The sequence below is a fragment of the Rhinopithecus roxellana genome, chromosome 18 (assembly GCF_007565055.1).
Source record: "Rhinopithecus roxellana isolate Shanxi Qingling chromosome 18, ASM756505v1, whole genome shotgun sequence".
Taxonomy (NCBI): domain Eukaryota; kingdom Metazoa; phylum Chordata; class Mammalia; order Primates; family Cercopithecidae; genus Rhinopithecus; species Rhinopithecus roxellana.
The window spans coordinates 13,656,082-13,680,137 of NC_044566.1; the positions used below are offsets into that span (position 1 = coordinate 13,656,082).

The 24,056-nt window shown below is 43.7% G+C and overlaps 1 protein-coding gene and 1 long non-coding RNA gene across 2 annotated transcripts in view; one reads left to right on the forward strand and one right to left on the reverse strand.

Moving 5' to 3' along the window:
* The window catches only part of LOC115894563, a 36,374-nt gene extending 20,376 nt beyond the window's left edge, over positions 1-15,998 (reverse strand). The window contains exons 1-2 of the long non-coding RNA XR_004054677.1: positions 15,712-15,998; positions 12,389-12,590 (exon numbers count right to left, since the gene is read on the reverse strand). This is a non-coding gene — a long non-coding RNA (uncharacterized LOC115894563). The remainder of the gene's footprint in view (positions 1-12,388; positions 12,591-15,711) is intronic.
* The window catches only part of MTURN (maturin, neural progenitor differentiation regulator homolog), a 29,744-nt gene continuing 21,609 nt past the window's right edge, over positions 15,922-24,056 (forward strand). The window contains exon 1 of the mRNA XM_030922136.1: positions 15,922-16,405. Coding sequence (XP_030777996.1) covers positions 16,244-16,405 — 162 coding nt within the window. The 5' untranslated portion in view covers positions 15,922-16,243. The remainder of the gene's footprint in view (positions 16,406-24,056) is intronic.

Below are 24,056 nucleotides of genomic sequence, written 5' to 3' on the forward strand. Positions count from 1 at the left end.
TGTATTGACTTCTCTCCATGTAGGAAGTCAACCAGCTTAGCGCATCCTGAAAACAACCCTAAGAGGTGGGCATTTTAATTTCCTCCTTTATAGATAAGAAAATTGATGCATGTGGAGGTTAAATACCATAGCTAGTACATGAAAGCTCAGATCTAAACCCCGACAGACCCTGTGCTGCAGCCCTGGAAGCAGCTGTTAAGATTGAGATAATGTCTCAAAGCCGTGCATTACATTCTCAGCTATTAAGAAACTGCCGAGGACAGTATCTTACATGTAATAAATGCTCAGAATTGGATGTCTCATTAATAAGAGCACTCTCCTTTCAATTGCAGCAGAAGTCTTATCACAGAATGTTTTGCTCACATTAATCCTCCAAACACCTCTAGGAAGTGGGCACCCATCTCCTTTGGAGAGGTTTCTGCCAAGACACATTTTATTACAATGAAAAGGGAGATGAAAACAGCCGCTTATACCTCTTTTAACTGTAATTGACCTTCAGCCACCATTTTGCTGCAATGGATTTGAGAGCTTCCACCTGCTTCATGTTGAGGTGTGAATTTGTCACCTTAGGAATCTGTTGTCACAGTCTTTAGGATGTATTTATGTGCTCTGATCTTCTGGCCTCCTGATGCTAAATATAACTCTTTTTTATTGGTACCGAGCAGATGTACAAAACTCAGGCTCTTTTTGTGAATGTTTGCTGAATGAGAGATTTGTTAACACCTACTATATTCTCAGCTCTGAGAACATTAAACCTCTAAGATACAATGCAAGCCTCTGAGAGCAAACAGTCTTCTCTGTGCTATCAAAAAGCTAAGAACTTGGTCATTAGGGAATTGCAAATCAAAGCCACGATGAGATACCTCTTCATACTCAGCAGGATGGCTATAATACAAATAATTAAAAAACAAACAAAAAAAACCCAGAAAATAACATGTTGGCAAGGTGTTAAAAGAAAAGACTTTAGACAAATTAAATTTAACAGAGTTTAACTGAGTAAACAACAATTTGAGAATGGGGCAGCCTCTAGAATCAGGGCTGTTACGTGGTCGGCTAACATTTACGGACAGAAAAGGGAAAGTAACGTACAAAAAGGCAGAACTGAGGTACAGAAACAGCTGGATTGGTTAGCGCAGGGTTTGCTGTATTTGAATACAGTTTAAACAGTTGGCTGCCTGTGATTGGCCATACTAAGACCTGTAAAGGAAAGCAACATGCCTGTGATTGGCCAGAACTCTGCGATTGGTGCAAGTGTAGGTTACAACAATCTGTTTACATATCCAATTAGGTTCCAGTTAAACCTTTAGGCTGAACTTAAACATGTAAGGAGGCAGCTTCATGCTAAACTTAATTTAACACAGTGATGTAGAGAAATTGGAAAAAACACAACTAAGAACCAATTTTAAAGTCACCAGTCAGGTCTAGTTTGGGTGAAATTAATGCATGTTCACTTGAGAGCATTAGTTGAAACTTCCTGTAATTCAATTGGCTTGATTGGTGGCCAACTTGCTTTGGTTAAAGATACAAATAAGGGACTTCAAACACCGTAAGTAGGTTTCTGGTCTGCTTCTCTAAGCATTAGTACCACAGGTAGAATGATCATGTAATTGATCATCCAAACTGACAATTATTTCCAAGACAAATGCTAAAATAAAAAGGACACTGGGACAATAGGCCAACCCATGGCTGCCTTTGCTGGAGAAACACCAGTAACATATTGACAACCAGAGAACTGACTTTTTCTTTACCAAATCGATCATGGTAGATTTTACCATTAATCTGTTTAACCTATGGGAAAAATGTAACAATGGCTCAATGACTGAAGCAAAGGATATATACTGTGATTTACTAGGAAGCAGCAGTGGCAGGGTTCCACATGAAAAAATAGGTATCTTTTTCTCTTTTTCAGGTCTGCCTCTTCTTTGACCCATGCATGCTACCATTTTCTTCCATGGGAGGCTGGTCAGAAAGTGGCAGCTCAGGGTAGATGTCAGGAAGACAGTGGTCAGAAACAGACCCAGAGAGGGATTTGGGCCACTGTGATAAGAGGAGTGGTCAAAGGTATGAAGAATTTACAGTTTATTGGCTGGGCACAGTGACTCATGCCTGTAATTCCAGCACTTTGGGTGGCTGAGGCGGGCGGATCACTTGAGATCAGGAGTTTGAGACGAGCCTGTCCAACATGGTGAAACTCCTTCTCTACTAAATATACAAAAATTAGCCGGGTGTGGTGGTGGGAGCCCGTAATCCCAGCTATTTGGGGAGCTGAGGCAGGAGAATCGCTGGAACCCAGAAGGCGGAGATTGCAGTGAGCAGAGATTGCACCACTGCACTCCAGCCTGGGTGACAGAGCGAGACCCTGTCTAAAAAAAAAAAAAAAAAAAAAAAACCTACAGTTTATTGATTTCCTTTTCTTTACAAGGAAAAACAGTTGGCTGCCTTCATGTGTGACTTTTAATCTTGTATCTCTGCCCAGAGGCACATTTTGGAGATGATGCTGTTTAAATTTCCAAATCAATAAATAAGCAGGGTCAAAGATCCAAAACTAGCAAATTGCTATTTCCAGGAAAAGATGCTGGCCTTGTCAATGTGATTCTGTCCTGCACATACCAGGGAGTTCACACTTTTCCTGCCCAGTCCTAGAGTTGCTTGGAGCTATTCATTCTACAGAAGTTCCATCCAACTATCTTGGTATGATTGCCACAAAGAACTTTTGAAGAGGGCTGAACTAGGTGGGCCTTAGAGACCTATAAAGGAAAGTAATATGCCTAGATTTTTATGTGTATATAAAGCACTGTAAGCGCTATGACTAAAGAAATGAGAATGTCAGTGTGAAACTTTTTGTGATTCTGCCTGGGCGTCCATCAGATGGCCTTTCTTCTAAGAGGTAGAATCAGAACACATTGGCTGAGAAGCTGCTGTAGAAAACTGGCCCATCTGGCTATTCTAATTGTTTCAGAAAAGAAATACCACTGTATCTATATATGGATCTCTTGGTGTCCTCACTGCCAAATATACATAGATCATACAAGACCCTAAAACTGTTATCTGTTATGCTTTTGGCTACATTTTCCACTGGGCTTTTATCCCCCACTTTCTTAAATAAGGTTATTATGACTCACATTCAGCTTCCTATATTCTATGAATTCACCCCCTTCCAAGAAGTTTTTTTTTTTAAAAATCATGATTGTCTAAAAGCCTTATAGTTGTAAATTTCTCCTTTCCTTATGGTAGTACCTTGCTGTCTGTATAGAAAAACAACCACAATGTAACTGTTGAAATAGATACCTTTTGCAATGTCTTCCCAGCTCAGTACCCCCTTCCACTGAGAATATCCCCATCTCCATAAGACATAATGTTTGTGATGGCTCACTCTGCTCTGCTGTCCGTGAAGGGACTCCTGAGTTTGAGGTGAGCCAATCAAATTGGAGCTGGGGTTCAGTAACAGACAACCTGTTAACTGGAATGAGGGTAATGGAAACTGATGAGCAGAAGCTGCCATCGCAGAAAAGCATTCTCATCCACATGCGAGGAGAAGCAGAAAAGTGGATATTTTAAGAGAAGAACAGAACAGATGTGCAAAGTAAAGGATGGAAAATGATCTGGCTAGAGACAAAGAAGAGGAGGGGTGGGAGAGAGAGAGGAAGGGACTGGAAATAGTAGTTCCTGGTAGTTTTCTAGTTCCTTGTTCTCAGCTGTCATGAAACCCACTCCTGTCCTTGGGTTCTGTGAGATATTCTGGACTTTTATACAAAGGTCTCCTGACTTTTTCCCCCCTAAGCTAGCTTGAATGAGTTCCTGTTATTGACAACCAGAAGACCATTGACTAAGATAACCAGAACCTACTTCATCTTCTCATCTGTTTTGAGTCCCAGAACAGAAGAATGAACCTGGATTCTTCCTGAATTAGTGAAATACAATTATAGATATTTAGATCTAATAGAATCTAATCCAACATATTTATTTTATGGATGAAACAGTAGTGTCCAAGGAAGTTACATGGCTTACCCAAGGTCAAGGTCACACAGTTAGGGGATAGTAGAATTGGAACTAAACCTTAGGTCATTTGAATGTCAGTCTGGCTTTCTTTCCACTAAACAAATCTGCCTTTTAATGAAAACATTCAGCATCACACTTGGTGCAGAGAACCTTTGCTCCCTCTTCTGAATGATGTGGTAGATCCTGCAATCAAGGGATTCCCGTCCTCAAACACAGTGGTGGGCCAAGGATCCAGGCTGAGCTTTTAGAGTATCACAGACTTCTAGCATCAGTGATTGGCTCAGAGGTGGGCTTCAGCTCCAAGTAGAACTACTTAAGGACTTTTTAGGGAGAATAATCAGGCACTTAGAAGGAGAGAATGTGGATCTCTCGTTTTTGAGCTCTGAGAAATTAAGGATCACATGAGCTTAGAGCTACTAGGGGTTGTCTTTTCAGCATGAGAAGACAGCCTGCTGAAGAACAGAGCCAGCACAGAGGAAAACAGAACCAAGAGATGCAGAGAGATAGATACCCAATAACTTTACCTGGGCATCTAGATTTAGCCATGCCTGAAGTTATCCAGTTCCTGAACTTATCAGTTACCTGACCCAGTGCATTTCCTTTTCTACTTAAGCTAGTTTGACTTGACTTTCTAGTATATGCAGCCAAGTAAGGTATAATACCAAAACATTGATGGCTAATCCTAGTTTAACTTTATATACTTTTGCTTCTTATTTTTATATGCTACAGAGAGGCTATATCTATGGGTCATTGTAAACAGATGTCAGCTATTTTGGTTAAAATGTATTTAATATGACTTATTAAGACTAAACTAGGAGAAGTAGTGACAAATACAACTGTGTGTGTGCTTTTGTTTTCCAAGGAAGAATAATAATTTTGTCCTAAAGCAGTAGATGGGCTTTTTTCGTTTGTTTCTGACCTCTTTTACACTTTTAGGACTTAGGGAGGACCCCAGAGAACTTTTGTTATGTGGGTTCTGACTATCAATATTTACTGTATTAAAAATAGAAACTGAAAATCTTTAAAATATTTAGTGATTCATTTGAAGATAGCAATGATGAATGCATGTGAACACAAATAATATCTTAGTATTATTATAAAATTAGTTTTGACCCTGCAGGCCCCCTGAGATCTGTTCTAAAGAAAAATGTCAGTTTGTGTGAGATAAAAAAGAGCAAAATGTAGGACAAACTTGGAAAGTGAGTTTTATTTGCCTTCGTTTATAATACTTGAGTCTGAAAAGGAGCTCCATAATCTGTTGAAATCTTAGCAAAGTTTGCCTAATTTTGGTAAGCCTTTTTCGTTGTTTTACTGATTAATGCTTTCACCGACAATGTAAAAGGTTATTCATTACTTGCTGTGTAATCTGCCTGCATAGCAAAGATTCTAGGTCTTACCAGAATAATTTCCTGTGCTTTCTGTTGACCTTACTAGATCCTCGACTATTTAAAAAGAAAAAGTACAAAAGGTTTTCACTTATGAAAGAGCAAAGGTTCTTTTTAATCATGTTGCCTTCTATGTTTATTTCAAAATCCTTTTTTTGTGACTCAAATAAGTAATAAAGTATTGTTTCTAAGGCACCCAAGATCCTGTCTTAATCGAGCATTCAAATATGTTCTGACAAGTTTTTTTTTTTTTTTTTTTTTTTTTTTTAATTTTTGTTCTCACAAAAAAATCAGATCTTAAATTTAGGAAAAAATATAAAAAAGATCAGATTTTTTTTTTTTTTTTTTTTGCCATTCTTTCATCATAATTTTTTTTTTTTTTTTTTTTTTTTTGAGACGGAGTCTGGCTCTGTCGCCCAGGCTGGAGTGCGGTGGCCGGACCTCAGCTCACTGCAAGCTCCGCCACCCAGGTTCACGCCATTCTCCTGCCTCCGCCTCCCAAGTAGCTGGGACTACAGGCGCCCGCCTCGTCGCCCGGCTAGTTTTTTGTATTCTTTAGTAGAGACGGGGTTTCACCGTATTAGCCAGGATGGTCTCAATCTCCTGACCTTGTGATCTGCCCATCTCGGCCTCCCAAAGTGCTGGGATTACAGGCTTGAGCCACCGCACCCGGCCCATAATTTTTTAACCTTTTTTATGGTAGTAAAATACATGGAACATAAAATTTAACATTTTCCCTATTTTTTAATATACAGAAAATTAGGATATCTATTACACCTAAAATATCTGTGAGATTTTCCAGTGGGTCCCTTGAAAATCACAAACTTGTTTCTTTCATCACATAAAAAGATAAGGGTTAGGTTTCTTCGATATGTTACTATTGTAGGATTTGTGTGAGAAGAGTTATCAAACCAGAGAAGGTACTTAAGTCTTTCCTAGGTTAAATTTGTGTAGATAAAATATTGTTAATGTAACTATTTCAGAAATGGCATACAGATGGTCCCTAACTTATAATGGTTTGACTTATGATTTTTCAACTGGGTTTATTGGGGTAGTAAATGCATTTTTGACTTCTGACATTTTTGATTTACGATGAGTTTATTGGGATTTAACCTCATTGGAAGCCAAGGAGCATCTGAACTTTAGAGGAAATCCCTGGAGATTTATCAGTGCCCTGGCTGCCCATGATTTATTTTTACCCTCAAGGAAAACACTGATCAAACTCTTATGAAATTGGTTTTTGTGTTTTCTTGTATTTATCAGAGTCCTGACAATGCTTTGCCCAATGATATTAGACAACAGTGTAGTGTTCTCAATCCTAATTTCAGTTATTATTTAAAATGTTTCCTTAGCCTGGCCACAGTCTTAGATTTTTAATTTTAATTTACTATCTCCTAAGCTAGTTGTTTTCAACTATGGAGTTTTATAAAAAATAAAATGCCTAGGCCCTACTGCTGAATCTCTTTACCTCATATATTTGGTGTATTATATCTCATAATTATGTTATATCTCAATGTATTTTTCTCTATAAAAATTGTGTTCCTCCATTTTTATAAATCAGATTTTTTTGAATGCAAACTTAATTATTATCCTTAGAGACAACTTGCCGATTTTTTTATTTTTATTTTTTGGAACGGCTTTATTATCTTTGGCATGCCACAGAAGCAACCACATTTCTTTACTGGTTGCATTATAATTATGCACCCCTCATCTGACCTGTCACATTTGAGGGCTACCAGTTATAAATTACAAACAGCCACTCTAAGTCTGTGCCATCTGCAGATTTTTTTTTTTTTTTTCACTCTGAGGCTTGTGTGAAGGCCCTGCTATGAGCTACAGGCCAGATTTTGTGTCTTCAACCAAGGGCAGTCTCAGGCTTGTACTAAGGCCCTGCAGGCTTGTGTGAAGACCCTGCTATAAGCTACAGGCCAGATTTTGTGTCTTCAACCAAGAAAGACAGTCTCAAAGCTTCATGGAGAAGGACTGCATTGGATACTTGAAACTGTTGACACTTTAAAACATAGACTCTTGGGTATAGCTTTCTGAGCTGATATCTCTTAGATAACTCTCAGCTCAGATGAGTAAACTCAGTCAGGATCTCTAGGACTCCTTTTAGTCTGGAGAACTGCTAACCCAAGATCCTCAGAACAAGAATTACTTACATAAGACTAAATGAACTGAGGAGGGAAATTTTATTATGTTTTTTAAAATAATGTTGTTGATTTTGTTTCAATGTTCTATAGTCTGGTTGTAGACATAAACCAATTTTTTCTAAGCTATCTACAACCTATAAAATTTAGCAGACTAGTTTTGTAATTTGTATTAGTTCATTTTCACACTGCTGGTAAAGACTTACCAGAGACTGGGCAATTTGCAAAAGAAAGAGGCTTAATGGACTCACAGTTCCACATGGCTGGGGAAGCCTCACAATCATCCTGGAAGGTGAAAGGCACGTCTCACATGGCAGCAGACTAGAGAACTTGTGCAGGGAAACTCCTCTTTATAAAACTGTCAGATCTCGTGAGAGTTATTCACTATCATGAGAATAGCATGGGAAAGACTCGTCCCCATGTTTCAATTACCTTCAACTAGGTCCCTCCCACAACATGTGGGAATTAATGGGAGCTACAATTTAAGATGAGATTTGGGTGGGGACACAGCCAAACCATATCATAAACTGAAATGAAACATCTAAAAATTGTATTTGATTCTCACTGATCCTATAGAATCCAGAAACTTACTGAGTCTCTTTGCTTTTCATGGCAATATAGTTATATGTAAAAGCTCAACAGGAATATCTTTTCCTTCTTACTAGGATATAATTGGATGAATCAGTTGTACAACCAGGGCCTTACCTGGAGTGTCCTTTTTGAGAATGATGCTTATTTTATCAGATGTGTCCAGCCACTTTTCAGAAGCTAAGGTTGACTTTACTTATGGAGCCAATGCATACAAAGCCTTCCTAGGAAAACTGGCTGGTGTCTGTCTTATAGGATCCTAGCCTTACAGGAGGTGAGGAATATTATTCCTGTCAGGCCAGAAACTCAAGAAATTTGGAGGAATTTAAAAAGAAAGAAATTAACCCAAACATATAGATACTATGGGTGACATTTTTTGGTAAGAGGTTCTAAAAGATCATTTGGGATTCCTTATTCAAACTTTTAGACAGAAGTTAACTTTGTAAGTGATTAATACTATATGGACCTGGATTTTGCAAGCCAAACTTAAGAATAATCTTCCTTTGAAATTGTTATGATCACGAAAGGAAAAAGGACACCAGGGAAAAATTGTGGAAGACTTTGAAATAGACCGAAAGGTGGACTGGTGTCTTCAGTGGAAAACTATGCCTTGTTTTAGAGCACCCCCTTCCAAGTTTTCTGATTCTATAAATGATGTGCCTTTCATTATCTTTGAGCTCCTATATAGAACACTTATAGGAATGTAAAAAGTTCTTGTCTATAGAAATAAAAATTGTGTTCCGTGAATAGCAATTGATTATTGTCCCATGGATATTAACCAGTTTTACATCTATTTGTACATTCATTTCAGCATTCCTGATTCAACGATAAAAGTGTAGTACATCGAATTCTCCTATATAGCATCTTATTAGTTCTGTTATGAGTTAATTAAGAAGTTAAATAAAATATTTGATGTTTCATCCTCTATTTTTATGTGTCATGATTCTACCTTTTTTAAAAAAGTATCCTTTAAAGTTATTTGCCTATTGTATATTTTCCTATTTCTTTGCTTTCACACTTTCTGTATTAGAAATTGTGTCTCTTGTAAACAGCATATAGATGAGTTTTGTTTTATTTATTTATTTATTTATTTATTTATTTATTTATTTATTATTTTGAGACAAAGTCTTGCTCTGTCACCCAGGCTGGAGTGCAGTGGCATGATCACAGCTCACTGCAGCCTCAACCTCCTGGGCTCAAACGATCCTCCCACCTTAGCCTCCCAAGTAGCTGGGACTACAGACACAGGCCACCATGCCCAGCTAATGTTTTATTTTTTGTAGAGACAAGGTCTCACTATGTTGCCCATCCTTGTCTCAAACACCTGAGCTCAGGCAATCCTCCTGCTTTGGCCTCCCAAAGTGCGGGGTTTATAGGTGTGAGTCACTGTGCCCAGCTGTTTGGTTTATTCTGTCTGGCACTCTATGTTTTCATCTGTGGGTGAAGTCACACATTGATTCCCATATTCACATTGATTATGATTACACTTAATTGGAATTAGTTATTCCACTTTGGCTTCTTTTTATTCCTTTCTCGCTATCTACTGGATTGATGGAGATTTTTTTTTATTTCCCATTTTTCTTTCTCTTCGTTTGGAATTTTTCATTCTTCTTCTAATACTTAGTGGTTACCTTTGTGGCAGAGACTGTTAGATGCCCTGTGTCTTAGTCCATTTTTGTTGCTATAAAAGAATACCTGAGGCTGGGTAGTTTATAAAGAGAAGGGGTTTATTTGGCTCATTGTTCTGCAGGCTGTACAAGAAGCATGGCACCAGCATCTGCACCTGGTGCAGGCCTCAGGCTGATTCCACTCAAGGTAGAAGAGAGAAGGGGAGCCTGTGTGGAGAGATCACAAGGCAAGAGAGGAAGGAAGGTAGGGGAAGGGGCAGGCTCTTTTTAACAACCAGCTCTCGGGAGTGAACAGAGTGAGAATTCACTCATTACGGCAAGGATGGCACCAAGCCATTCATGTGTGATCCACCCCCACGAGCCAAACACCTCCCACTAGGCCCTGCCTCCACCACTGGGGATGAAGTTTCAACATGAGGCTTGGAGGGTCAAATATTCAAACTATAGCACCCTGCAATAGTCATTCTCCTTTTCTTCCTTAGCAATAAAATTCTGGAAAATATACCTTGCTGAAAAACTACTGATACAAAGGAAACAATAATATGTAACAGGAAGTTGCTGGTTGGGACTAAAAGAGTAATTACAGTTGGCCTGTGTTCCTCTGTCCTTCCCCCTTTTATCCTACTTGGAACGTGGGTGTAGATGGAACTCCGGAAACCATCATGGACCATAAGGCAACTCTGAGGATGGAAGCCACACACTAAGGACGGTAAAGCAGAAAGAGCTAAAACCCTGATGATTAAGAAGCAGCCAATTCCATCCTGCACTGTCCACCTCCAGATCTCATTCATGTGAGAAACAAAGAGAAACTTCTATCTTGTTCAAGTCACTTTAGTCAAGATTTTTATTATCAGATGAATGCAATTTCTAATTGATACACCTTAAAATTTTCAACATGTACACCTGATTTAACAAAATCTAGAATTAAGTCAATACTCTACATGCATTATAGACCAAAGGTCACTGCTATAAGAACTTTGGGTATATAGTCAAATTCCTCACATTTTTAAAATCTTGTTTAATCATTGCATTCCTTCCCCATCTCACTCTGTCACACACTCACATATTTATTTTCTCAGATCCTTACAAGTTCATAAGGCATATGTCCTTATTTCATTTTTATGGATGAGAAAACGGGTTTGCAGGGGTTAAGTAACTTATCCAAGATCACACAATTAATTAGTGGCAAAGTCATAATTTGAAGTCTTTCTAACGCCCAAACGTTTCCATTGTGTCACATATCTGAGCTGTGCTCTTTCCATTAGCCACTTTCCCATTATCATAGCTGATGACATGCACACCCACCATCTGGGGCAGGCTTTAGTACAGCACTGTGTGCCATCATCCAGATCACCGAATCATAGTAAGTGGGTGTGTCATAAGAGATAAGGCTGCCATAGAATCACAGCAGCTTCTGGCTTAGTAAATTACCTGGATACTCACCTTTTCCTAGAGGAAATTCCACATCTTTGTAGGAGATCTGGTGTAATGCTCTTGGGACCTCTCTCTAGAGGACAAGCTAATATCACTGGGTACTAGTAAGCCTCAACAAACATAATAGAGACAGAACTGTCATCGTTATCAGAAAAGTAACAGAGAAAAATGTTAAAACAATGGTTTTGTGACCTTAAAGTCTGTGTTAGTCCCTTAGCACCACCGCTGAGATTTTGCCGAAAGGGATGTTTTGTGTGTTGGGCTTACTGAAGGAAGCCCCTGAAAGTGTTCAGAAATAGGGAAAATGAGAAACTGTTCCAGCTGAAAATACGGACAAGGTGGAATCATTGAAGAAGACAGAATATTGAAGTGTTCAAATGAATAACCAAACCAAATCGTAAGTATTTCTGTTTCTTTGACATATATAAAAGGAAAATGTTTACCAGGTGAATGTGATCAGCTAGGCATGTTTTGAAGGCAAATGTAACCAAATCATGTAACCCCTAGCTTGCTCAAATTCTACATCCCAACCTTTCAGAGGAATGTCCAAAAAAGAAATAATTTTGTAAAAACTAAGGTTGGAAGATTCAGAAAGAAAATTCAGAATGTATTTTCCTAGCCCTAGAGTAGGAGGCTGAAGGAAATCCTTTTCCAGAGCTTTACTGAGCATTTGGGATAAATTACAATGATTCATTTATATAGATCTTCAACTTTTGCTGATCTTCCAACTTGATTTTCTTTCAGACTCTAGTTGCAGTGACACATAAACTTTGGCACAGGCTTAACTCATGTCTGCCCTCTACTTATCCTCCCCGCCCCACTGCTGGGCTCATTGTTCTGGAGCGCAGTGCAGGGAGAAGACAGCTCTCATCCTTCCTGTGTTGCTCTCCTGGGAGTTACTTCTCCAGATCCTATGGTCTTTTCACCTCTCCCATCACCACTGTGACAAATCAAACACCTCTCTCCTGACCACCATCTCATGGAACCCGGGGTCTACAGTCCCTCTTGATACAATGAGACAACCTTGGGCTCAGGTGAAGGGTGAAGGTGGAACCAGCTACGCTTCCCTCTCTACCTACCTCCTCCTACTGTATAACTCCTATGTGGATAGAGCAGATTTATCAAAAAAGTAGGGCTCATTAAACAGACTTACAACATAGGAGTGAGTGAATCAAAGGTCAAATTATGTTAACATCAAACTTACACTAGAATAAAAGCCATGGAGAACTTGAGAACAGAGATGGGCAGAAGAGTCAGCATTAGCAGGACAGTCTAGGGTGGCCTGTAGATTCCATACTGAGCTCCTGATGTCATAGCCAGTGGGGTTTGAATATGTCTCCTCTTCTTGCCAACACACATCTCCCGAAGGCAAATGGTGATTTTCAGAGACAGCAAAGTCCAGATTTCTATAAATGAACAGAAACATTCCTTAAATACAATGAAGATTGTACAACTCTGCCTGCTGGTGAGGATAAGTTTTTTTGTTTGTTTGTTTTGTTTTTTGAGATGGGGCTTCCCTCTGTCACCTAGGCTGGAGGGCAGTGGTATGATCATGGCTCACTGCAGCCTCGACCTCCAGGACTCGAGGGATTCTCCCACCTCAGCCTCCCAAGTAGCTGGGACTACAGGCACATGCCACATGCCCAGCTAATTTTTGTATTTTTAGTAGAGCCAGGTTTTCACCATGTTGCCCAGGCAGGTCTCAAACTCCTGGGCTCAGTCATCCACCCACCTTAGCCTTCCAAAATGATGGGATGATTATAGGTGTGAGCCACCATGTCTGGCTGGGGAGAAGTTTTAATTTTCCTTCTACTTCCAAACCACAGCCAAAGGCTATAGGAACACAAGAAAGGGGGTATGGGAACCCCTGGTGTTTCTTCACCTACTGGCTGCACAAAACACCTGGCTGGAGTTCTGAAATGACCACTGCCCTGTGCATGTGGTCATCCTAAATACATCCCTACAACCTGGGATGCCTCACAGAACTCTCTCCAAGCAGGAGGGAGGCAGGGCAAAGGTTTATGATCTTCTTAGCTAAGCAACTGTTGGCTTTTCCAGTTGTTCTAAGGAAACAAAGTTTCAAGCAGCCTCTGCAGATGTTCAATACCAGGATGAATTTCAGCTGCATTATGTGCACACCCTTTCCATTAGTTAGTAAAAATGACCAAAACACGACTGTTGCAAGACTTTTCTCTCTAAATCTGTGGTTCTCAAGTAGGGGCAATTTTGCACTCTGGGGACATTTGGCAATGTCTGGAGAAATTATTGCTTGTCACAGTGGAGAGAGGGGACGGTAGAGAGAGATGCTACAGGCATCTAGTGGCTGGAGGCCAGGGAATGTGGCTAAAAATCCTGCAATGTGCAGGACAGCCTCCAATAACAAAGAATTTTTGGCTTTAAATATCAATAGTGCTGCTGTTGAGAAACGCTGCTCTAAAGACGTGGGAAAAAAATGAGATTTAGGTTCATCTGTGACCAATATTACCGATCATATCATCCTCATGTCACTCCTGAATTTTACTTTAAAAATTCATTAGCTGATCTTACACATCATCCCAAAGAAGTAGATTAAGAGTAATAATGGCATGTACTGAGTTCTTACTATGTGCTAGGTTCTGGAATAAGGACTTTATATACTTTATGTCACTGTTGTCCCTGTTTTCAGAAAAGAAAACTGAGTTCCGAGCAATGAAGGAAGTTGCAGCTGGACATAAAACTTAAAATGGCAGAGGGAGGAATCAATGCAGACATGGAGTTCTGAAGCTTTTGCTGTTGCTCTCAATGCATTTCTAAGGAAACCCAACAGTATCCATTTCACTGACCAATTGCTTTGTACCCCAAATTCTATTTTTCATAAGAACTTTTCATTTTCTGATAAAAACTATTTGTTAAATAAACATAACTTCATATGTGATCATTCATCACTTGAAGCAAATTTGACTATTTCAAAACACATGGATTAAAAACAAAACAAAACTCCTTCTTTCCCAAAAAGGAAAAAAGGAATGTATTTTTCATATTTTATCTCAAATTTAAGGAATTCATTTTTAGAACACATATTATGCTTTAAATGGTGGTGTCAGGTAAAACTGCAAGGAAGCTTGTGCTATCTGGAGATACCCATACTTTTTTTTTAAGGAACATTTTGTAACTTTACAACAGCATATTGCATTTTTATATTCATGTGCCTATCTCCTTCATTGTCCTGTGTATTAGTTTTCTACTGCTGCATGAAGAATTTAAACAGACCTAACAGCTTAAAACAACACCTATTTATTAGTCCACAGTTCTGAAAGTCAGAAGTCCCAGCACAGCCATGGCATCACTGGGTTCTCCCTCAGGTTCTGCCAAGGCAGAAATCATAGTAATAGGCTCAGTTCTTGTCTGGAAAAGAGAAGTTTGAGAAAAAAATCTGCTTTTGAAGCTCATTCGGGTTGTTGGCAGAATTCAGTTCTTTGCAACATTGGCCTAGGCAAATAATTTATGACTAAAACCCCAAAGGAAGTGCACCAAAAACAAGAATAAATGGGCCTTAATTAAACTAAAAAGCTTCTGCACAGTAAAACAAATAATCAACAGAGTAAACAGACAACCTACAGAATGAGAGAAAATATTTGCAAACGCATCTGACAAAGGACTAATATCCAGAATCTACAAGGAACTCAAACAACTCAACAAGAAAAAAACAACCCCATTAAAAAGTGGGCAAAGGACATGAATAGGTATTTCTCAAAAAAGACAAACAAGTGGCCAACGAACATATGAAAAAATGCTCAACATCCACTAATCATCAGAGAAGTGCACATTAAAACCACAATGAGATACAATATCACACCAGTCAAAATGGCTATGATTAAAAAGTCAAAAAACAACAGATGTTGACGAGGGTGCAGAGAAAAGGAAACACATATACGTGTTGGTGGGAAAGTAAATTCGTGCACAGTGTCTGGTTCAGAAGACACACTTTAAAGAAAAAAGCTGGCTGAATGTTTACAACGTGTCTGTGTTTGTGGTGTTCAAGTCCTGCGGGCGAGGACCCTAGTGCATTTTCTGCAATCCAGTAATGCCTGTCCGGTACATGGCAGCCAGTGAGCACTCAACAGGTGCAATCGTTGGACCACACACTCTTGTTTTAAAATGTGCTTTATCCTCTTGACCTTTTTAGGTTATGCAATGTGAATTCAAGCTGAATAATACTGAAGCCAGTCTTATGAGGCTTATTTCTAAGAAATATTCAGCTTTATGTAACGCAAATAAAAAAAATAACACACGCCCTTCCTTTGCAAGTGAACATTCATATTAGTGTCTGATAACTGCATTAAGAAGACACATTCCTTATATCAATCAGAGAACAGAACTTTGGTTTCTGCAAAAAGAAAAACTCCCCTTTCCCTAGATTTTCTCAGCTCCTCCAGTGCTAGCCCCAGACAAGGTCCAAGTTATCTGCAGTTCTTTGGCCTCCCTTGCATTTAAATCGCATTTGGGTAAAACGCTTCGTGGGCTTTCTAACTCCACAGAAACACTAACCAGGTATTGGGCGCTCGCACCGCTTGCAGGTAACCAGCGAAGCTGCGGATTACAGGCCCGCGCTGTGACGTCACCGGGCTCGCAGGCCGCGGCGCGGTCTCAGGCTCCGGTGATTGGCTGGGGTCCATGACGTCACGGCCCGGGGCGGCCCCGCGATGGCCGGGGCCCCGGGATGCTCCGGGTTTGTTTAAAAATAAAGAGGGGCGGGAGCGCCCAGGAAAATCCGGGCGCCCACGGGGGTGCCGGCTGCCCCTCCCGCCGCCCCGCGTCCCGGCCCGGCCGCGCCAACCCCCTCGGCGGCCCGCAAGGGGGCGGGGGGAGGCGGGGCGGAGGAGGAGCCGCGGGCGCGGCGCCGCGCTGTCCCTGGCCGCCGCCCGCCCCACTCCGCACCGCATGTAAACAGTCCCCGCCGGCCCAGCCCGGCCCCGGAGGAGCCCGCGCAGGCCGAGCCGAGCGCCGCGCTGCCCGCCCGGGAGGAGGGCACCGAGGAGCGGGAGGGCGGGCGGCGGCGGGAGGCGGGCGCGGGGCCGCAATGGATTTCCAGCAGCTGGCCGACGTTGCGGAGAAATGGTGCTCCAACACGCCCTTCGAGCTCATCGCCACCGAGGAGACCGAGCGCAGGATGGATTTCTACGCCGACCCCGGCGTCTCCTTCTATGTGCTGTGTCCGGACAACGGTTGCGGCGACAATTTTGTGAGTGCCTGGGGGAGGGACCGCTGGAGCCGGCGGGAGTGTGGACGCGGCGGTGCATCCCCGCGCCCGGGCTCCCGCGCGGTGGGCGGCGGTGGGCGCCCAGTGGGGGGGCGTAACCCGCGCCCTACTCCCCGCATGCTCCGCCGGGGAAGCCCCGGGCCGGGTGGTGCGGCCTCCGCGCCCCGGGTGGGGCCCGGTGGGCGGCGGGCAAGGCGCCCGGAGGATCCGGGGAGCCGGGTCGGGGCGGGAGGTGTGGCATCCCCCTAAAGGCCACCACTCTCCCCGCTGTTGCGAGCGCCGTTTCGGGAACCCGACCTGGCGGCCAGTGCGCGTTGCCTGGCGTGGAGCATCCCTGGGGTGTGGGTGTCACCCGCGCCCGAGCAGCCTGGGCTGGGGCGCACGGATCCTCCGGCAGGAGCCCAGGTCCAGAGCTTCCCACATCCAGGCGTCCCGTCCAGGTTAGGAATCCCGCTCCCCTCCCGTGCCCAGCCTCTGCTACTCGCCTTGCCCCTCCCGGGAGAACCCCGCTCCCCACCCTCGCGGGTTAGTCCCTGGACTGCCTGTTTGGACACAAAGCTCTGTCCATACTAGCGATGCCCGATCTCCTGGACCTTCGTTGCGGAATTACACCCCGGATCTTAATACGCACGCGCGCCTGCGCATACACCCCCAACACACACTTATGCTCACACACTCACCCTCACACGCGCACACTCACGCACACACGCGGGCACGCCTCTCCCCCTGCCCCCGCGCTGCCCTCGCCGCCTCTCTGAGCTGCCCGAGAGGTATGTGTTGGCCCGGGCAGGTTCTCTCCAGCTGAGGCGGTGGCCCCAGCCTTGCTGAAGCCTGTCGGCTTTTCCAGATGAGGGGGAATCCCCTCAGCCCCGGCTCAGGGGGACCGGGAACTGGAACTGCGGTGTCCAAACCTTCCACTTGGAATCCTGCTCCCACCTGGGATCCCGGCTCTGGCAGTTGAGGAAGGGGATGCGGAGGGCAGGGGAGTCGGGGTGGGAGGGGCGGAGTAGGGCGAGCACGGTGCTCGTGAAGTGTTTGTAAGGATGGGGAATAAATAATGATCCCCAAATGTAAGATGGAGGCGGCCGTGGGCGCGGGTGACCGTGTGGTCGCCGGCCTTGTGGGCGGAGGTGGGGCGGTGTGGGGCGCGGCCTGGTGCAGGCTCCTCAGGTGGGGGAGACAAAGCTGGGCCGTGGTCCTGCAGCCGCGCGCCCTGACCGCCTATGGGAAGTTCGCGAAGGAGTTGGGGAGACTGCAAGACCGCCTTTCTTGGTCCTGGAGAGGTGAAGGCTTGTGTATGTCTGGCCAATAAAGCATTCCCTCCGCGCACACGCACCCCCCGAGGAGGGCAGGGATCCACCTGGACATTACAGAAGTGGCACTCCAAAGAGGGATGGCCTTGTGTGACAGCCAGATATGAGTTTTGGCTCTGTGACTGTGCTCAAATACCAACCCTGAGCTCAGTTTCCACATCCAAAAAAATAGGTATAATAATGCCAGCACTCAGGTGTTCATATAGGTGACTCACTGAATAGTCCCTGACACACAGCAAGAGTCCCACAAATTTGGGGTTAGAGACCTGGGGTTTCCCAGAATTTAGAGCTTGTCTCATTTTTTAAAGAACGTTGGTTTTCCCACCTGTAAAATGGGGCTAATCAGAATGCCTCCAGAAGAACCAACTGAACAATAATATTAATGCCTGTAAGCCCATCTTAACTGTAGGTAAAGTAAATAAGTGTTCTTTTTGCAAGGAGTGGGAGATCATTAAAAAGGGATTCACTCGATTGCAAAAGTGTGAGAAAACCCCCAGGATACAGTGGAAAGGGCACCAGTATCCAGCTGACTGTAAAATGTTAGGATTTGGCTGCGGTCCCTTCCAGCTCTGGGCTTCCTTCATCTGCCAGCGTCCTTTCTCCCTCCTGACCATGTGAAACAGGGTAAGAATGGCTCATGGTTCTGGATTTCACTGGGGAGAAGCCCACACAGCCTCCCTGCTGGGACTGCCCAGGCCATACCCAAAGAAATGACTCCAAAAACAGTAAGTGGGCCAGGAAGACAAAAGGCTGTTCTCTTGCCATGAGTATGTGTATCCAACCATCGTTCAGAAGTAAGAAGTACTATATTATTTGTATCAGGCCTTTCTCTTGAGGCCACCCATATTTTAAGTATTTTCCTATCTGCGTGAGAAAAATGCTTGAAAGTGTCATGTAAACTGACAATTTAAATAGAATAGATAGAAAGATAGAGGATGGGGGTGGGCAGATGATTCCTTGGGTGGAATGGAACTTTCTCCAAGTTCTGGAGGCTCTAATGGACAAGATGCCAACCTCAGGAGTTTTCTTAGCCAGACCTCTTGAATCTGTCCCAGGCTAGGTTTGTCAAGCTACTGTTTGCCTCTAATAAGTATCCTGCCTCAGTTCTTTTCTTTTTCCCAGGAAAATGTATTAAGCATTAGACAAAAATGTGAGATGAGTGGAATTTCTGTTAGTTGAAGGACTTAGCAATAAGAATATCTACGTGAGCATTTCTTGATTTACAAAAGTATTTCCACATCATTCATTCATTCATTCATTCAACAAACATTTATTGAGGGTTTACTTTGTGCCAGGCGAGTGCTATCTAGAATACAAATAGGGTCTCTGCCTTCATGTTCCTGGGGCAATTTTTACTTGTCTAGGAAGCAGTGTGGTGTGGTGGTTAAGCACACAGGCTGTAGATCAGACTGTGTGGGTTTGCACCTCAGCTCGCCACATTTGTGTGCCTTGGGGAAGTTATTTAACCCCTCTGTGCCATACTTTTTCTTTTTGTTTGTTTTTCTTTTTTTGAGACAGTCTTGCTCTGTCGCCCAGGCTGGAGTGTAGTGGCACAATCTCAGCTCACTGCAACCTCCACCTCCCGAGTTCAAGTGATTCTTGTGCCTCAGCCTCCCCAGTAGCTGGGATTAAAGGCATACACCTCACACCCAACTAATTTTTCTATTTTTAGTAGAGACAGGGTTTGTTATGTTGCCTAGGCTGGTATCGAACCTCTGGGCTCAAGTGATCCTCCCACCTTGGCCTCCCAGAGTGCTGGGATGATAGGCGTGAGCCACTGCGCCTGGCCTCCATGCCATACTTTCTACATCTGTAAAATTGGGATGATAATATTAGTACCTCCTGAGCAGAGTTGTTTGAGAACAGTGTCTAAAGTAGGGGCAGCTTAGATAGTCTAAGCCACTGTCATTTTTCATCGTATCTCCTAACTTGTCTCCTTGCTTGTAACCTCCACCTCACTCTTACTGTAGTACTGAAGTGGGGATACTAAATAGATCCAAAATGACTGCTTGGGGAGACTGACTCTAAGCCACTCTCTACCCAGCAGTCATTTTCGATCTATTTAAAATATAAGCCAGATCGTGTCACTACTATTCCCCACCTCAGCTGAACTGACTTCCCATCCTTTATAATAAAACCTAAGCCCTTGCCTTGGCCTCAAGCCCCCACATGATCTACCTTCCTGCCACACAGAGCCTTCTAGTCCTCAGATGTGCCAAGTGCATTCCTGCCTCAAGGCCTTGGCTCTTGTGTTCTACCTGCCTAGAACCCTCTTGCCCCAGATCTTTACACGGCTGGCTCCTCGATGCTCCTGAGGCCCAAGAGAAACCTTTCTGACGACATGTTCTTTCACCTCACCCTCTTTTATTCTTCCCATAGCACTCGTTAGACTTGGCATTCTCTTTTTGGTTTTCTGCCTCCCCAACTGGACTCTAAGCTTCGTGAGAGCAGAGGCCTTGTCTGTGTTATCACTGTGTTCTGGCATTTGGAACAGCATCCAAACATGATGGGTGCTCAGTACATACCTGTAAGGATGAGTAAATTATAGTCTAGTGTAAAAAACATGTCAAATGTCAAGAATTCAGTTTCAAAGAATAATAATAATAACCATCACTTATGTTCTGTTTTCTATGTAGCAGACGCTGCTCTCGGCACTTTACATATGCCAACTCATTTAACTTTAGTACTCTCACAAGGCCATCTCTATAATTATCTCTGTTTTACAGAGGAAGAAACTGAGACATGGCAAACTTTACTAACTTTTCCACAGTTAATAAGTGGTAGAGCACCTTGAACTACAGCCCTGTATTGAATGCATGGCATCACAGGAGTGACAACAGGGGACCCCAATCTAGACTGGATTCAAGGGTCGCTTCTTATTGGACCTCACAAAAATTCATTGAGGTAGATATTATTATTCCCACTTTATAGGCAAAGAAACTGAGGCTCAGGGAGTTTAAGGGACTCATCCAGGACTGTACCACTAAGAAGTGACGAAGCAAGGACTTGAGCCCAGAGGCCTGTCCTCTCCACCATGCAGAATGGCCCACAGGTGGGGTCAGGCCAGTAGTTCCAGGGGCCTGAGATCAAGGACGCCTTTTTATTTTTCCTCCATGCTGGGTCCCTTGCACACACTTTCTCTATCTTGCTCCACAGCCCATCCCATCCATGCCGACCCTTGCCCATCTGCCGGGGCCCCCTCTCTGTGGGCCCCATCATCAGGGCCTGCGGTGAAACAAAGCTGCTAGTACCCTGTGTGTGGAGGGAATTCAAGGGCATGGCCACCCTGCCTGGCTCTACAGGTTTGACAAGGGAGGGCTCCTGGCCCTGGTCAGTGGGGTCCACGGAGTCCTTTCTGCCAACTTGAAAGGTCCTTGGGGGCTTGGTAGGCTTGGAATGGGGTGTCAGCAGCCACTTGGATGCCAGATAAACAGAGGGGCACTCCTAGGCACGGAGCACCAGCTGCGTTCCTTCCTTGTCCTAGGCCACAAGAAATGAGGTCTCAGAACAAAGAGCACTGCCCTGCCCCTCTGGGGGCCTGGATGCTGATGACTGCGGGAGAGAGGGAGGGACTCATTTCCCAGATTGCCCAGCCTTTCCTGTCAGCCCAGTCAGAGACATGTTGGACTCTAACATTTTGTATAGTTTAATCCCTCCTCAGCACAAAGACAAAGGTAGTAATTATGATATTATTAAAGAAAAAGGCTTTATTTATGGAAGAACTGTGATTTAATTTTACATGTGTTTATAGAGGTGTGTGTGTGTGTATGTATATATATCCCCATTTGTGGTCTGAACACATCTTTATTATTAACTATGTGATCAAATAACAGCCTTCTTATTTTGGAGAAAGAAAATAGAACTTATTTAAATGAGATTGAGTCATGCTTATGTGGTGGTATAGTGGAGAGAAAGTACTTTCTTGTCTGATTTAAACTCTACCCTGTTTCCTCCTCTGTCAGATAGGGACAGTCATGCCTGTATTACATGATTAGTGTGAGGATGAAATGAAGAGCTGTGCGTGTGACGTGCTCAGTAGACAAAAGGCATTCCATAATGGCCGTGCATGTTCATACAGAGAGGTTATTTCTGGGAAAATGATAGGTCCTTTGTATATTCTTTGAGTGGTAGTCATGAAGAGAGTAGTTATGTTAATAGGAGCTGAAGTAGATGTAAATAAGCGCTTATTGGGCCCCTGCTAAATGAGAGTCGGTCTACAGGTTGTCTCCTGAAATCTTTAGATTCCCCCTTATTTTCCGTGACTTACAAATGAACGCACTGAGGCTCAGGTTAAACATTGTGCACAGAGTGTAGTTGAAAGGGTGTACACTCCTCCGTTGACATTCTGGCTCTGACCTTGTTCCCTGTGTGACCACAGGCAAGTTACTTAACCTCTTTGAGCCTCAGTTTCCTCACTGGTAAAATGGGTCAGTGCTGACACAGATTGGGTTAGTCCTAGGTATGGCCAGCTGTGCTCTTCCCACCATGTGCAGAAATATGTTTTGAGGTGGGGCCGGGTGCGGTGGCTCACACCTGTAATCCCAGCACTTTGGGAGGCCGAGGCGGGTGGATCACCTGAGGTCAGGAATTCAAGACCAGCCTGGCCAACCTGGTGAAACCCTGTCTCTACTGAAAATACAGAAATTAGCTGGGCGTGGTGGTGGGCGCTTGTCATCCCAGCTACTTGGGAGGCTGAGGCAGGAGAATCACTTGATCCCGGGAGGCAGAGGTTGCAGTGAGCCGAGATCGCACCACTGCATTCTAGCCTGGGTGACAGAGCAAGACTCCGTCTCACAACAAACAAACAAACAAAAAAAACAACAAAAAATGAAATATGTTGGAAGGCATGTGGTGAATTGTAGCTTTTATCTTTTTCTGCCATCTGTTCCCAGGACAAGAATCAGGGTTTTGTTTTGTTATTTGGCTTTAGAAACGGGGTCTCACTCTTGCCCATGTTGGGGTACGGTGGTGTGATTAGAGCTCACCGTAACCTCGAACTCCTGGGCTGAAGCATCCTGCTGCTTCATCCTGGCAAGTAGCCAGGACTACAGGTATACGCCACCATACCCAGCTGTTTTTCTTATTTTTTGTGGAGACTGGAATCATGCTCTGTTGACCAGGTGGTCTTGAACTCCTGGCCTCAAGCAACCCTTCTGTTTTGGCCTCCCACAATGTTAGAATTACAGGTGTGAACCGCCTGGCCAGGGATCCATTTTGGATTCAGACACACCAGTTCAAAATGGACTCCCTTGGTACTGAGTGGCAGAAAACCCCCACTTCAGTACTACAGTAAGAGTGAGTCCCAGAGCAAGGGCCCCAGAGGGAGGAGACACAGGAGTGTGTTCTTACCTCCCCTGCCACCCCCACCCTGCTTAAGCACCAGGAAGTCCAGCTTCTTACCCACCAGGACTTAGAATAGTAGGGGCGCACACTTTGTACTCCCCCAAAAATGTCTCTAGGATTGAATTACCATAATGACTGGAGACCACGTTTTGATAAACTGGATATTCCGATCTACATTGTACAAAACAGGAAGGTGCTCATTTTCCTATTTGCAGGTGACATAGTTAATGTTGTCCTAGGCTGGGCGATCTTTTATGGTAAACTCCGGCCTGACTTCACAGGAAGAAGGGTCACAGATGGCCTATAGTCAAGTCAAAGTTCTTATCGGATTTTCTGTAGGAAAGAGTAGACCACTCAGGCCATGTTCGATGACAGCTACTTCACTGCAGCTCAGGCCAACCTGAGGTTTGGAGTTGGCTATAGTCAGTAATGGCAATTGCTGAAGTTCTCCCGGAAAGATATTTAAATGTCACACCACCCCCAACCCCCTTCAAATGTGTGGTCAGCCAAAGTTCTTTTTTTTTTGAGACAGAGTCTCGTTCTGTCGCCCGGGCTGGAGTGCAGTGGCGCGATCTGGGCTCACTTCAAGCTCCACCTCCTGGGTTTACGCCATTCTTCTGCCTCACCCTCCTGAGTAGCTGGGACTGCAGGCTCCCGCCACCAAGGCCGGCTAATGTTTTGTATTTTTAGTAGAGACTGTGTTAGTAGTTCACCGTGTTAGCCAGGATGGTCTCGATCTCCTGACCTCGTGATCCGCCCGCCTCGGCCTCCCACAGTGCTGAGATTACAGGCTTGAGCCACCGCGCCTGGCCGTTAGCAAAGTTCTGCTGTGCCCATTGGAAATACACATTCTCAGCTCACTGAATAGTTCATTAACTAAATAAACTGATTACTCAGCAAAGGTAGATACATTTCTATTCTGTTACTGTGTTTGAGTGATACACTTTTCTCAGTTAACTTTGCAATTTAAACTCTGC